General features: G+C 41.0%; 1 protein-coding gene across 2 annotated transcripts in view; it reads right to left on the bottom strand.

The window, feature by feature from the left end:
- Window positions 1–16,531, bottom strand: part of PAPSS2 (3'-phosphoadenosine 5'-phosphosulfate synthase 2) — a 73,184-nt gene that overhangs the window by 17,089 nt on the left and 39,564 nt on the right. Inside the window, exons 2-8 of one of the 2 annotated variants that reach the window (XM_056530036.1) lie at window positions 10,290–10,407; window positions 9,720–9,955; window positions 8,721–8,859; window positions 8,472–8,590; window positions 6,274–6,387; window positions 4,630–4,741; window positions 668–709 (exon numbers count right to left, since the gene is read on the bottom strand). In XM_056530036.1, coding sequence (XP_056386011.1) covers window positions 668–709; window positions 4,630–4,741; window positions 6,274–6,387; window positions 8,472–8,590; window positions 8,721–8,859; window positions 9,720–9,955; window positions 10,290–10,407 — 880 coding nt within the window. The remainder of the gene's footprint in view (window positions 1–667; window positions 710–4,629; window positions 4,742–6,273; window positions 6,388–8,471; window positions 8,591–8,720; window positions 8,860–9,719; window positions 9,956–10,289; window positions 10,408–16,531) is intronic. The other variant, XM_056530037.1, reaches the window with a different exon arrangement.

The raw sequence follows: 16,531 nt of genomic DNA, 5'->3' as shown, positions 1-16,531 counted from the left end.
ATAATAAGAATTAGACATTGACACATTTGATTCTTGACATTTCCTCTTGACATTTAAATCAGTTTATGGATGGTGCATGTATTTTGGTTAGAATAAAATCCTTGAACTTTGAATGTCAAAAAATATTTTACTAAAAAAATACAGAAATGTTTTTAGACCACCCATATACTGACCCATGTGATATTTGGAATAAGCTGGAATTATTTGAAATCTAAGATTGATTTATTTCTTTATTGTGCAGTATTACCAACATAGGGGGAGATTTATCAAAACCTGTGCAGAGGAAGAGTGGTGCAGTTGCCCATAGCAACCAATCAGATTGCTTCTTTCATTTTCCACAGGCCTCTTTAGAGGCCTGTGGAAAATGAAAGAAGCAATCTGATTGGTTGCTATGGGCAACTGCACCACTCTTCCTCTGCACAGGTTTTGATACATTTCCCCCATAGTCATTTCCATCCCATTAGTATTATGTGGGTTGCACTTACAAAGTCTTTTCTTCCAAGGAAAACTTATTTTGATAAATTCTATAGGGTTTGACTTTTCCTAAGTGCAAATCACAATTCAAAAGCTGTCATTTTACTTACCATCAACATTAAATGCAAATTGTATATGGATTTAAGCGGCTGAATGATTTGGCGCTAATTCCTTTCATATATTATAAACTTACCAAGAGACTTTGAGAATGTTAGATCTGAGTTATGCTTCGCATCTAAAGAAAAGTGTAGTTTGATAAATGAAAACTCTACTACTTACACCATTCATGTTATTTCTAGAGATGTTGAGCACAAGAAAACCTTGGTTTATCCATGGTCTTCCTTGGAACACATTTTCTTAAGTTCTAACCACTGTATACTGGGAGCATCCAACAAGACCTGGCATATTGGAGATGACCTTAAAGAGAACCAAGCACTAGATTTTACCATATATAACGCTTAGCATCTCGTTATATATGGTAACATTTTTATTCTCATCATCCCCGGGAGGCATTTTTGTTATAAAGACTTCACGGCCCCTGGGTAGTCCCCTGGGCGGGGAGCTTTAGCCGAAGTTACGCCCCCTCAGCGTGACCGATTGCCTATATCATCGGTCTGCTCGCTAAGCAGACAAAGTGGTGACACGGGCCGTCAATCACGTCGAGGGGGAGGGGTACTACGGCCGGAGCAATAGGACCTGATAAGTATAACTCCCCGCCCAGGGGTCTAATTATGGAGCAACCAGAAAGACTTTATTGCTTCATATTCTCACCCTCCCTAGGGGCAAAAAACGTCCTCCAGGGATGGCAAGGATAAGGATTTTTACCATATGTAATGCATTGCCAAGCATTATTTATGGTAAAGATTAGTGCTCGATACCCTTTTACCAGTCTTATAGTCATCATAATGTAACACTTGAAAGCAAGGGTGCTTCTGCCTTAAGCCTCAGGCGGCGCCACCTGTTGTCAGAAGGAGGATGGCACAGAGGTGACCCTTTCCTGGACCATGCCGTACATTTACAGTTTGGGTTGGGAGACGAAGAATGGTGCACTCCCAGGAGCCGGGCTCACACCATTCCAGGGCTGATGCTGGCTCAATTAGCAACCAACACCACCGGTAATGATTGACATTGGAGATCACTCTTATGTCGATCATTTCATTATTTAATTGCTGTGATCGATAGCGATTACAGCATTTAAACAGTTTATGGTGCGTCTCCCTGGTGTCTAATAGTTCAATCTGCACCCCCACAATTTAATGAAAGGGTGCTGATCAGCTGTTAGTGCAGCCCGAAGCCTTAGCTAAGCCTTGGTGCCTGTTGTGACTCGGCTATTGCTACAGTACCAATTGCTCCCTGAGAGGGAGGAGTTAGAAAGATGTAAAAAGAAATGTTTTTAAGAATGTATACCTTAATACAATTTTTACAATTAAAATCACCTCTCTTTTCCAAAAACAAAAAAAATAAATAACCCCTACAAAACATGTTTGGTATCGCGGAGTGCGGAATTGTCCAATCTATTAAATTATCACATTCTTGGTTCGGAAGGTCAATGGCGTGAATGCAAAAAAAAAGATCCTCAGATGCTTGGACATTTTTCTTGCTTCCAACACATCAACTTTAAAGGGGTAGTCCAGTGATGAAAAACTTATCCCCTATCCTAAGGATAGGGGATAAGTTTGAGATTGCGGGGGGTCCGACCGCTGGGGCCCCCTGCGATCTCTCTGTAGGGGCCCCGGCTCTCCGCCGAGATAGCGGGTGTCGACCCCCGCACGAGGCAGCGGCCGACACGCCCCCTCAATACATCTCTATGGCAGAGCCGGAGATTGCCGAAGGCAGCGCTTCGGCTCTGCCATAGAGTTGTATTGAGGGGGCGTGTCGGCCGCCGCTTCGTGCGGAGGTCGACACGCCCCCTTCTAGCGGGCTGTCGGGGCTCCGTACAGGAGATCGCGGGGGGCCCCAGCGGTCGGACCCCCCGCGATCTGCAACTTATCCCCTATCCTTAAGATAGGGGATAAGTTGTAAACCACTGGACTACTCCTTTAACAAATGATTGCTTAGATGCTGCCTATATATCCCAGAGTTTCTAGAGCCCTCTCACAGAGCTACTCTTCTCTAAGGACAAGGACTGCCTACAGTAAAGCTCACCATCTAACTTTCTATAATGTTACTCAGGCACCATTGTAGCACTACCTGTCATCACTTTCATGCTGCTGAAACCATAAGTCATAGGGCAGTTTCCAGTGGCTTCTCTCTACCTCACTGACAATCAAGGCCAGAGGAAAAGAGAGAAGCCTGGGGACCACCTTGATGACTTGTGGTTTAAGTAGCATGAAAGGGATGACAGGTTCCCTTTTACTTAGGGTCTGTGACAGATTCAGCAGATACAAAAGTCCAGCTCACCTTCCAAGGGAGAAGTGCACGGACCTGCACCTAGCCCAGAGTACAGCAACAACTTGTAAGAAGATAATGATGATCCAGCACGTCCAAAAGATTTTAGGTTTATTGATGAAATTCACAGCACATCACACAGGTAAAATCAGCTACAACTACATCAGACGCATTTCAAGCGCATGCTAGCTCTTTATGAAATGAAAATGAAAAGCGCGCATGAGTTCGAAACACATCTGATGTAGTGGTGGCTGATTTTGGGATGTGCTGTGAATGTCGTCAATAAAGCTGAAATCTTTTGGACATGCTGGATCATCATTCGCTCCTTAAATGTCTGTGATAGATTCCTAGGCAACCCCCACACTGATATTACTCAGGCCTGGTCACTTGTTCTAGCCTCCAGCTCATTGTCTTTCTAATAATGGAAAACACACTCTGGTACTCGACCTGCCAACATTTTTTCTCTCTCAGGCCACAGCAGGAACTTCATGCGGTTCCACCGCACAAGCACACTGGTGCCAAAACATTGCACTATATAGTCTCTCTTTAGTCAGCTCCTACCAGTGCTGTTGTGCAATGCTTCAGCACCACAAAGACTACACCATACATATATTAAAGAGTTCAAAAGAGGCATGGATGTGTTTCTGAAGAGTAATATAACAGGTTATGGATACTAGATCTATAGGGACATGACTTTGATCCAGGGATTTATTCTGATGCCATATTCAGAGCCGGAAAGGATTTTTTCCCTTGCCATGGAGAAATTGGCATCAGCCTCATAAGGTTGGTTCTTTTGCATTCTTCTGGATCAACACAGAAGGGTTAAAATGGGGTTACAAGTTGAACTTGATGGACTCTAGCCTTGTTTCAACCTTAAGAACTATGTAACTATATATATATATATATATATATATATATATATATTTCACCAAAATCAATGCAGCACTACTTAGCCAGAGATGCGTGGTGCCAGCACCCCGACCAGATCACAGTCCATACAATAGAAGAAAATGGCGCAGCACTCCAAAAAGTTTTAGAAAATACAGTGAATTTATTCCATCATGTCCAACATGATGGAATAAATTCACCGTATTTTCAAAATTTTTTTGGAGTGTTGCGCCATTTTCTTATATATATATATATATATATATATATATATATATATATATATATATATTACCTCCACAAATATTGTAGCAAACAAACCAACATTTTGTTGACATTAGGAAAGGGGTGCTTGCAGTACACTGCTGGGGGATTCCTTTATATTTTTAACTAAATATTTAGCCTTTTTTTTGTTCCTGATTTCTGCCAGGCACTTGAGCAGCTCGGCCCCACTTCTTTGACACTTGACTGAAAAAAGGCAATTTTATATGTTTGGCAATCAGCGTCAGCTACGGGGAAGGTACAGTTTGCTATTCAACCCTAACAGCTGTTTAACTGTGTCTGCAAGTAGAGATGACAGGTTATCTTTAAGGAAAATAAAGAGGCCCCAGAATTGCTATATAAATAGAAATACAAGTACTTACAAAAACCGACATGTCAGGAGAGCTGCTAAATCTTTTTAAAATAAACATTCCAGGCAAATCTGATACATTATTTAATGTCTAGTGCGGGGCCTGAAGTTCAATGGCTACCTTCTTAGGCACTGCACAAGACATAACTAAAATCCTTCAATAGTAATATAACCTTTGTAAAACCCATTATTAAAATCCAAAAATTAAATAATATCTGGGACAAGAAAAAGTAAACCAATATAATCCATACCATCTAAGAGGGTGTCAAAATGTAGGACTTGTAGATATTCCCTCTCACGCATAAAGCCCTTGAGTGGGGTGGCCCAGCCTTCACTCAGGACCTGTACCCACTGGAGATCCAGCTGTAATGACAATGTGAAAGGACATTCACTTCACGGACTTCTGAGTTAGTTGTTGTTTGTAGATGCAAGATCTCAAATAAAAAACAATTTTCATGAGACAAGAATGTTGTCCAGGATTAGAAAAGTTATCTTTTTTTTGCTTCCAAAAACAGCACCACTCATTCAAGTGAATGGTGCAGCCTGCAATACAGGCCCTAGACAGAGTAGCTCTGCTACTGAATAACAATTTCTAATCCTGGACGATATATCTAGGACACAACCCGCTATACAAGAGCAGCTTTAATTTAAAACAATTATTTATTTCAACAATTTATTTCTTGTTTTTCAGGTTCTATTTCATAAAATTATTTTATTCCCAATTCTGTATTCAAAGGACTTTCTTTATAAGTGTTTCCCATTAAGGCCATGTTCACACTACGGAATTCTCACGGAATTCCACGAGCGGAACTCCGCGAGACCCGTTCACACTGCGGAATTTCCGCGGCGGACAATTCCGCCGCTGAAATTGTTCCGCGCAAAGAAAGAACATGTTCATTCTTTGCGCGGATTCCGCCAGCACTGCATAGCCGTCAATGGTGACGGCTCAGTGCCCCGCGGCCCTAGCACCAAAGCATCTCCGGCGGCGGGATTTCAGCCGCGAGAATTCCGTAGTGTGAACATGACCTAAGAAACAATACACCATCAGCCTATTGCAGGGGTCTTCAACCTGCAAACCTCCAGATGTTGCAAAACTACAACTCCCAGCCGATGGCTGTCCGGGCATGCTGGGAGTTGTTGCTTTGAAACATCTGGAGGTCCGCAGGTTGAAGACCACTGGCCTATTATATACTCTTTCATCAGTAGGAGCTGGTCTGGTGCAAGGAATTTTGCCACCCTAATTTTTGCTGCCCCTTGACTCCGCTCATTGGCTCCTCCCGATGTATGGAGGAGTGTGCAATGTCAGGATGTCATGCCCCCTCCCATAGACTTGCATTGAGGGGGCGGGGCGTGATGACACGGGGGTGGAGTTGTGACATCACGATCTCCTGTCACCGTGATCGTGAGGCGTTAGGATGAGAGCCTCCAGCGCTGCCGGAAGCCGCAACAGGTGGGTGCTGCAGCCGAGATCCCGGGGGTCCCCAGTGGCGGGACCCCCGCAATCTGACATATTATCCCCTATCCTTTGGATAGGGGATAAGATGTCTAGAGGCGTAGTACCCCTTTAAAGGGGTTGTCCAGGATAAGAAAAATGCTGCTTCTCTTTTGCAAAAACAGCATGACTCTTGTCCGCAGGTCATGTGGTGGTCATGGAGTTGAGCTGCAATACCAGACACAACCTGTGGACGAGAGTGGTGTTGTTTTTGAAAGAAAGAAGTAGCATTTTTCTTATCCTGGACAACCCCTTTAAAATAAAGGTGGACAAAAATCATTCAAGTACACCAACAATGATAAGCCCCCCTTTACTCAGAGTGGCAGCTGACTGCATAGCGTTCATATAATTCAAGCTCCATTTCTTAATCATCATCATCAATAAACTGGAGGAAGGAGTTTACCTTAGTAATCTCTACTGCAGGCAAGTTCTCTGCCTCCTCCTGAGCCTGCTTCAACTTGTTTTCAGGTACAAACAGTTCATGGACTTCCTTTGTAGCTCCCGATGGAACAATTTCCTGTATAAAAGATATAGATTGACTGACTCCATGCCGAAAATTGTTAGGATACAATCACAGGCAGGTAGCATAAAAAAACATAACTTCCAGGTGACTATCATATCTGGACATGTAAATGAGTTTACCAAATGCCACCTGCAAAGCTTCTCGTTGTGTCTTCAGTAATATGAGACCTGCAGAAAACAGTTCTACATGGGTTGTCATTAAAGATGAGCGAACTTACAGTAAATTCGATTTGTCACAAACTTCTCGGCTCGGCAGTTGATGACTTATCCTGCATAAATTAGTTCAGCCTTCAGGTGCTTCGGTGGGCTGGAGAAGGTGGATACAGTCCTAGGAAAGAGTATTCTAGGAATGTATCCACCTTTTCCAGCCCACGGGAGCACCTGAAAGCTGAACTAATTTATGCAGGATAATCATCAACTGCCGAGCCGAGAAGTTTGTGACGAATCGAATTTACTGTAAGTTCACTCATCTCTAGTTGTCATCTCTGGACAATGCTTGTTTGTTAGAAGGGTTTTCTGACTATAAGTGGCTGGAACCCCCTGACATCACCTATAATCCATTCTGGAGTGGTTAGTTCCCCTGCAGTGTCACTACAGATTGAAATATCATTGAAAATATAAGTGCTAAATGATATACCCCTTATTTACTAAACTGTTCACGTACATTGTTTTACACTGTTTTATATAGATTAACTTTGGCATTGATCTGCCAAATATTTGTAAACATAATTCAAATTAACTTTAGCAACTCTTGCACATTCATTTCCTTACTCTGGCACACAATGGCCCTCATTTACTAAGAGTGGAGCGTGGGTTTGTGTTTCTTTCTTTTTTTTGTTTCCAACGTTTTTTTCACTTGGAATTTACTAATCTGTCGCACTTTTCCTGATCTTTTTAGTCACATGGGAAAATTCTGTCGCACGGTATTTTCTGGTAATTTTTGTTGCAGGGTTTTCTGACGCACTGTCAATTCTGTCGCAGGGTTATTTCTGTTGCAGGGTTTCTTTTATCGCACATTAAAATCTGTGGCATCCATAAATCTGTCGCAATGAAAAATCTGTTGCATTGCGATAGATTTTTAACTTAAAAACCGGGAAAAGAAATTAAAAAATTATAATTTGTGAAAATTATATGTGTACAAATATATAACGAGAGAGAGAGAGATCTCTAAGATATTAAAGGGGTACTCCGGTGGAAACCTTTTTTTTCCCCAAAGGATAGGGGATAAGATGTCTGATCACGGGGGCACGCTGCTGAGACCCCCCGCAATCTCTCTGCAGCACCCGCATTCTATGCCTCCGTGTTTCCGGGACTGGGGACGTGATGTCACGCCACGACCCCCTCCATTCATGTCTATGGGAGGGGGCATGGCAGCCATCACGCCCCCTCCCATAGACATGAATGCAGGTGCTACAGGGAGATCGCGGGGGGTCTCAGCAGCGTGCCCCCGTGATCAGACACCTTATCCCCTATCCTTTGGATAGGGGATAAAATATTTTTGCCCGGAACACCCCTTTAATCATTAAAGGGCAGTGCCATGACAGACAGCTTTTCTGATGTGTACCATCCCTGGAATCCTCAGCAAATAGATGATTTTACAAAGGGAAGCCATGGCCTGCCAGACGTTTACTTTTATGGCAGCCATTTCGATGAGTGACCATCCTTGTAATACAAGTATGGCTTGTAGAGTAATAACGGCAGTTTGTAACACTCACTAATATATATTTTTTCTTGACATCATATTCTTATAGTCCCTGCACTTACTTCTCAAACGAAGTATATTTTTTGTTATGTCTTCATAGTCTATTTCTAGATTATATTCCTGAGTGAGATACACACGAAGAGAGGAGCAAAAATAAAAATCTCCTTCTCTACCTGCAGAAGATCCTGGCACGTGATGCTCTCCCATCTCAGAATGGTTTGCCTTTCACCTTTTTTTGGCGATGCTGTAAACTCTTTGGAGGACCAACCTGTGTTGTCTGCCGGGTCTCATAATAACTGCTGAGCCTATCTCTATGGTGAATAGGCCTATGCTTAAATTTGCTAAATATTTTCTTGCAAAACTGTAGTTTTACCCACCCGCTCCTGCAACAGCTCCACAATCTGCTGGATGCATTCATTTACACTGCAGAGATTTGTCTTCAGCACTAGTTCTGGAGAATCTGGCCTCTCATATCCTGAGTCAATTCCTGTAAATCCTGCAAATAAATGATGACACGTCTATGTCTGTATATGGCAGGAAGTAGCTGCCTACAATGTATTTAGTGTATGTATATAGTCCCATGTATATCAAGTCATATATAAATGGCATGCACTCCCCAAGTATACCTTTGATTTCTCCAGCCCTGGCCTTCTTGTACAAGCCCTTCACATCTCTTCTTTCACAGATATCTAATGGTGCATCCACAAAGATTTCGAAAAATGGCAGTCTAGCGAGATCATGTATTTTACGAGCTTCTTCACGATCCTATTGAAGTAGCACACAGAATCATCAATGTATTATGCTTCAAAATGACCAACAGGTGTATTTTAAAGGAAACCTTTGTCATCACTTTCATGCTAGGTGAACCACAAGTCATTGGGGTGGTCCCTGTTGGCTCCTGCCTGGACCACCAGCCTCGATAGAACTCTTCCTTTACCCAAACAGGGAAAGATCTATCAATCAAAGCTAGTGGGCCAAGGAGAATCTGCAGTGAACACAACTTGTATTCAAATTCCTATTGTAAGTTCCCAAATACAGAGATTTAAATGGGTCCTATTAGCTCTCCGAACATGTCTTTGTTAGTAAATACTTTCCTTCCCCATACAATAAGGGCCTATTCACATTTCCACCTAGAGAATTTCCAGGTGAAAATTCGGATGCAGCAGCCTATCATTGTCCTCTACTGGATTATGCTGCACTGTGCACACTGAAGAATTTCTGTGGTAGAATTTCCTCCACACAAACTAACATGTTCCTTCTTTTGCCCGATTTCCGACTGAAACGGCATTGCTGTCAATGGGGTTGGTGCATGTCTGTCAAAGCACTGATTCATTCTGGCTGCATCTGCTACACACATTTCTTGGTGTGCATGGGCCCTAACAATGCTAAAACCAAGAAGTGCCCAATGGGCAAAGTGCATAGCAGAACACCACAACCCTTTCATTTTAGTCATAAGACCAGTTCATGGACCCTTAGTGCCCAGATCACCCCACATTAATCACGTCATAGCTTAGCTGTAATGACAGTGCCCCCTTTGAGTATAATGTATTAAGACAAAATAAAGCTGTGGACAATTGCAATGTCTAGTTATAGAATCACTGCTTCACCATTATATAGGTTTTTACCTTGGCATAAGGAGAAATGAAGCTGGTGATGCACACCAGACCAGCATCAGCAAAGAGTTTTGCGACCTCTGCAATGCGGCGAATGTTCTCTTCCCGATCCTCCGAGGTAAAGCCCAGGTTTTTGTTTAGCCCATGGCGGATGTTGTCACCATCCAGAGAGTAGCAGGGAATAGCATGAGACACCAGGTATTCTTCCAAGGCAAACCCTAGAGTGGTTTTTCCAGCTCCCGACAAACCTGAGATTGAACAAATTATATAAATAATTCAGATGACATTTATAACCATCAATACATTTAATCAGAACTTTTCAAGCACATCCAAAGCCTTTCACATGCCCCTCAATGGTCTATGGCTATAAAACCTAGCAATCTCCAATTTTCAGGTCAGTGAGTTGTCAAAGGGATTGTGTTACTTAAATAGCTAAAATGTTCATATTTTCACCATATACAGCACAGTATGACACATACAATATCAGTGTTATTCATGAATCAGTACCCACAGGTTCCTGTTTTTAGGTGACTGTTTTACCAATCCTATAAAGGACATAGGAAACAAACAAGGTTCTGATACCTGTTAACCAAACAGTGCAGCCGCGGAAGCCTCCTCTGGTGCCAACGACTTGTCCTCTCTTGTTACGGCTCACATGGTGGGATTGGTATACAACGTTTGTAGACTTCTGAAATTGAGGCTGTGTAAAAAGAAATAAAATTATGTTCACATTTGACAAATAAAATGTGTTTAAATTGACTACAGGCGCTATGTACTTTATGACTAACGTTGACAATTTAGTGTAGCGACTGATCTACTCTACTAATAGACATAGATATTTAAAATACAGCTAGTAAGTCACGGCTGCATATAAAACATAACAAATTATAAAACAAAATATCATAGATTTTATATTTAAGATTGTGCATAGTTTAGTATGATCAGTGCACTCTACAATGAAGAGGTTAAGTAAGGCTGTGTTCACATGGCAGAATGTCTGTGCGGAATTCCACATAAATATTCCGCACAGACATTCCGCAGCAGCAGAATCCCATTGATTTCAATGGTATTCTGCTGCACTGTTCACTGTTCACTGTTCTGCGGCAGCAAAATCTACAGTGGAAACCCTGATTCCACTGTCCGCAAAAACATTGAACCAGTTCCATGTTTTAGCGGATTCCGCAAGGAAATACACTGCCGGTCCTCCGCTGTGTGTGAACTGTCCGCACCGAGATTTTCTGTGCACTGTGTGAGCCTAAGACTCTGCAACAGCATACAACTAAGTAATGGGTTATGAGAGTTCACTAACCTGATAAGAGAATATACTATACTTGTGGTAATAATATAACTTTCTTACTACACACAAGTTTATAGTATAGAAGGCCAAGACCATAAAAATTACTCAAACCAGTTTACAGATCTGCATTTAATCTTTAAGTTTTATCATGAGATCTTATATGATGAAACCTCTCCATGAGGACCTCCTCTGATCTAGACCAGAGTTTCTTAAATTGAATTTGACTGTTAAAATTCCTTATATCCTTTGTCCATTACACACTGCAGTTTTATGTAGTTGTCCAAAACTGCAGTGTATATAAAAGAAAAAAAAAGAAAATAACATATTAAAGTTCTATTTCTTTGGGATGATGTCAACTTATTCTTTTTAAGGAAACCTTATTAAGTACATCAACATAAGTAAATCACCTAAGTCATCATTATACTTATACTCTAGATGTTAGATGTTGGCAAGAAGACAAAACTCTGAAGATTTATCATATAATATATATATATATATATTTGCTCTCATAGGAATTTTTTGCATGATATCATACTTGTCACCCAACAATACAACAATTACAATGTCATTTGCTAGTTATAACCATATGTTCCATTACATCAAGGTAACAAAACTGTGTCTTATTTAAAGGGGGTTTCCAGGATTGTTAAACATGAACTACAGGTTGGAACCATCATAAAGAGAAAAAATACTTAATTTATTACCAAATCCACTGCCACTAAGGAGTCCCCCACCACTCCCGCTGCAATGACATCACAGACATAATGCACATGATGCATATATGGCACATGGTAATACTAGTGATTGCCTGCCGCATCACATGAACAATGCGCGTGAAGCCATCTTAGCAGGAGGATCCTGGAAATCCCCTTCAAGTGCTACTCTAAGAGGAATGATGAGCCTCCTAGCTTAGTTTTTTACCTAAGGATATACTAAGACCTACAAAATTCACACAAGGTAAATACCAGGTAAATATCACATTTAAGCAGTTTAGCTTTGGGGATACCAAATGCAGCTGGTTATCCAGGAAAAAACTTTATATATATATATATATATATATATATATATATATATATATATATATATCAACTGGCTCCAGAAAGTTAAACAGATTTGTAAATTACTTCTATTAAAAAATCTTAATCCTTTCAGTACATATGAGCTTCGGAAGTTAAGGTTGTTCTTTTCTGTCTAAGTGCTCTCTGATGACACATGTCTCGGGAACCGCCCAGTTTAGAAGCAAATCCCCATAGCAAACCTCTTCTAAACTGGGCGTTTCCTGAGACAGGTGTCATCAGATTACACTTAGACAGAAAAGAACAACCTTAACTTCAGAAGCTCATAAGTACTGAAAGGATTAAGATTTTTTAATAGAAGTAATGTACAAATCTGTTTAACTTTCTGGAGCCATTTGATATATAAAAAAAAGTTTTTCCTGGATAACCCCTTTAAGTTTGCTTGTGAGCTGAAGAACTTACAAAACATTTCACCATCGTAGTTCGTAAGATGTCTCCCCTACCAGTACCCCTGTCTTTCCATTATACAACGGTAACAATTATATTAAGACTTCTAGACATTTACAAAACATACAGTAGGGCAATGAACTCTAGTGCATTGTAACAAAATTACATATGCTTTACAAGAAAGTTCTTGACCTGCTTAAACACTGAATCATAAGGATGAACTTCAGTCAGTAAACTTAGAGTTAATAAAGATTATGTGAATATTGTAGAAGATATCTCCCTCAAAGACCAAGAACGGATGAGAGGAGAAATATCTTGTACAGACAACACCCAGGATTTAAATGCAGCTCGATTGTCTTTATTTCTCATAGTAAAAGGTCAGTGACATTATTGTTGTAACACTAAAATAAAGGTTGTGGAAGTCACCTGACAGAACCCTATAAAGATTAAAAGGACAAAATTATCTGTATACAGGGATTAAAGGGGTATTCCGGTGGAAAACTTTTTTTTTTTTTATGAACTGGTGCCAGAAAGTTAAACAGATTTGTAAATTACTTCTATTTAATAAATCTAAATCATTCCAGTACTTATTAGCAGCTGTATGCTACAGAGGAAATTATTTTCTTTTTGAATTTCTATTTTGTCTTGTCCACAGTGCTCTCTGCTGACACCTCTGTCCCTGTCAGGAACTGTCCAGAGCAGAATAGGGTTGCTTTGAGGATTTTCTCCTGCTCTGGACAGTTCCTCATATGGGCATCAGGTGTCAGCAGAGAGCACTGTGGACAAGACAAAAAAGAAATTCAAAAAGAAAATAATTTCCTCTGTAGCATACAACTGCTAATAAGTACTGGGAGGACAAATATTTTTTAATAGAAGTAAGTTACAAATCTGTTAAACTTTCTGGCACCAGTTGGTTTAAAAAAAAATATTTTCCACCGGGGTACCCCTTTAAGCTGGTTGGGTGTGTAGTAATCTTAGCACAGATGTGCAAGACCAGACTATTCAGTAAGAGAAAGAAGATGTGGCTCCATTATTGGACAAACTGCAAATTCAGCAATTGCATAAGCAATTCCCTAATATATTTCTAATAAGAAAAAACAAAAACAAACCAAGAATGTTAAATAATACAATAAAGCATAGTTATAGTTAAAGGGGTATTCCGGGAATTTTATTTATTTGACTATGCTACAGGGGCTGTAAAGTTAGTGTAGTTTATAATATAGTGTCTGTACCTGTGTGTGACAGTTTTCTCACAATTCTCACCTCAATATTTATTTTTAACAGCATACAAAATGACTGTTGTCTCAGATTTTTCCCAGGTTGCAATGCGGCCGAGACCTGACTCACTAGTCAGCTGATGACAGGGAGCCTGTCTGCTTCAATGGGTGGAGGGATCAATCTGCAACAGCTTTAGGCACCCTGATTGAAGACCACAGGTCTGCAGCTCATTTATGTTTCAATGGGTGGGGTAGCTGATTTGTGGGAAGGAGGAAAATGGTATAATGGGATTTGTAGGCAAACAAGAAAACTGAGAACAGGAAATACAAGTTCACAGAAAGCTAGCTACAGTATTATGGTAATCTCACAGCATAACCATTCAGCCCAAGACAAGTGCAGATCCTTCCTAAGCATGTCCATTACTGTCTGCCAGGTACATACTAAAATCACCTTATGGTGGATAACCCCTTTAATTCATATTTTCCTCAGTTGTCCTATCAGGTCCACATAAGTATACTGGAAGTGTTACATTGGCTCCTGTTATCTGCTCCATAGTTGAAGTAATGTAGTCAAAAGTAGCAGTGACCAACGCTTCGAGTTAGGCTGCATATTGCAGATGAAATGTTGGTTACAGAACTCTGGTAGCGGTTCTTACTGGTTGTAATGAGCATTTAAAGGAAGAAGTGACTTTTTTGTCTTAAGAAGTTTCGCATGAACAAAGGGTCTTTTCAAGATTATTTTCTGCTGTACCAGAGGCTAGATCCGTACAGAGATTAGAACATCCATGTGGATGAGGGTAAGCTGGAGCATTTCTTTGTTTAGCGCTTGTCAGAAGAAACAGCCTGCACTCTGAAGACCTATTCAAACCGAAGGCAGGTAAGTCATTTCACCCTCTGCCCTGTAAGCTCACTATTATACTGCTCAAGCTTGCAAAATATGCCATTGTAATACTATATAAGTGAATTGCTAGTTATGAAATTCACTAATATATGTATACATAGAAAGACAAAAAAGGTACCGCACTCACCGCAAGGAAACAGCAGACCGACTTCCATGGCATCTAGGACAGATCCAACTTCAGGGTGACAGCAGGGCGCTCAGAGTGGAGGGGACAGCCTGCAAAATTTCACGCAGATCGCGCTTCTTCCGGCCTCGTATTTGAGGCCGGAAGAAGCGCGATCTGCGCGAAACTTTGCCGGCAGTCGCCTCCACTCTGAGTGCGGAGAAAGACCAATTATGAGAGTGGAGTGGAGGTGACTGCCGGCAAAGTTTCGCACAGATCGCGCTTCTTCCGGCCTCGTATACGAGGCCGGAAGAAGCGCGATCTGCGCGAAACTTTGTCGGCAGTCGCCTCCACTCTGAGTGCGGAGAAAGACCAATTATGAGAGTGGAGTGGAGGTGACTGCCGGCAAAGTTTCGCACAGATCGCGCTTCTTCCGGCCTCGTCTACGAGGCCGGAAGAAGCGCGATCTGCGCAAAACTTTGCCGGCAGTGCCTCCACTCTGAGCGCCCTGCTGTCAGCCTGAAGTTGGATCTGTCCAAGATGCCATGGAAGTCGGTCTGCTGTTTCCTTGCGGTGAGTGCGGGTACCTTTTTGTCTTTCTATGTATGCTATTGAGTGACTTTGGGTTTCTTGGTTCACAGCACCTCCGGACCCACAGGCATCAGGACTCCGCGTTGCCACAGTGACAGAACGCTAGCCTCCACAGTACATGCTGACATAATTGGTCTTTCTCCACAGCAGTGCCCTCTAGCTTGTGTTGGTTGGTATCACTAATATATGTGTAGGTTCAATAATAAAGTATACTTTAGGGATTTCCTTCTAATTACATACATACCTACAGAAAGGACTTACGGTATCCACACTTAGACATAGCTATAATATTTCTATATAATAGGAGATTCATTTTAAAGACTCCGTTACTGATGACCTATGGGGTATTGCCATCTCCTGACATTGGACTTTGCTTTTTAACAAATTGATGTCAAAGTGAGATAGAAAGATTACAGATCTCCAAGTAACTACAACTTTATGAGCTTTATGATCAAGGTTTACCTCATAATATATTATAAGGAAGACCTGATAAAGCGAGAAAGTTCAATAAACTTTCAAGGTATACCTTATAACACATAGTTTCTATATAATAAAGACAAGGCAATATCCTCATGTACGTATATTTAGGAGAATTTCCTATTAGCTCTCGATAAGTATATTAAAAGTATTATATCAGCCCTTGTTGTCTGGTCCATAGATGAAGAAAGGTAGTCACAAACAATGGCTTGTATTCTGCAGACCAATTCTAGACAAAGGCTGGGAAGTCAATTCACCCGCTGCCTTGTAAGCTTACAACTGGATTGCTCACGCTCCTAAAATACACAATTGCAATACTAATACTATATGAGAAAATCCCTTTCTATATAATTAGCTAATGTATGTGACAGTTCAAGAATGAATTATTCTTTAGGTATTTTAGAGACTGCAATACCCAGAACCTATAGGGTATTGACATCTCCTGACATTGGACTTTGCTTCTCAGCCAACGAGTGACAAAGTGATATAGTACGATTACAGATCTCCAAGTAACCTTAAACCACAACAAAAAGGGTGAGAGTTCAATGAACTTTATGATCAAGGTATACATCATAATATACTGTAGATATTATATAATGAAGACCTGATAACAATCTTGTCTAAATTTATTTTTCGGGAGTCATTGTCCTTGTAAACAGGTTCTCAACGTCACTGACCGGTCCCTAGAGAAGAGATTTGCATAGCATAGTTGAGTAACCTCTGTCATGTGTTTCAGGTGTCCTCTTTTCACCGATACGGTGACCTTGGCAATGCT

The sequence above is a fragment of the Hyla sarda genome, chromosome 7 (genome assembly GCF_029499605.1).
Source record: "Hyla sarda isolate aHylSar1 chromosome 7, aHylSar1.hap1, whole genome shotgun sequence".
NCBI lineage: Eukaryota > Metazoa > Chordata > Amphibia > Anura > Hylidae > Hyla > Hyla sarda.
The sequence above is the reverse complement of the archived record's forward strand: the minus strand, read 5'-3'. Positions and strand labels throughout refer to the sequence as shown.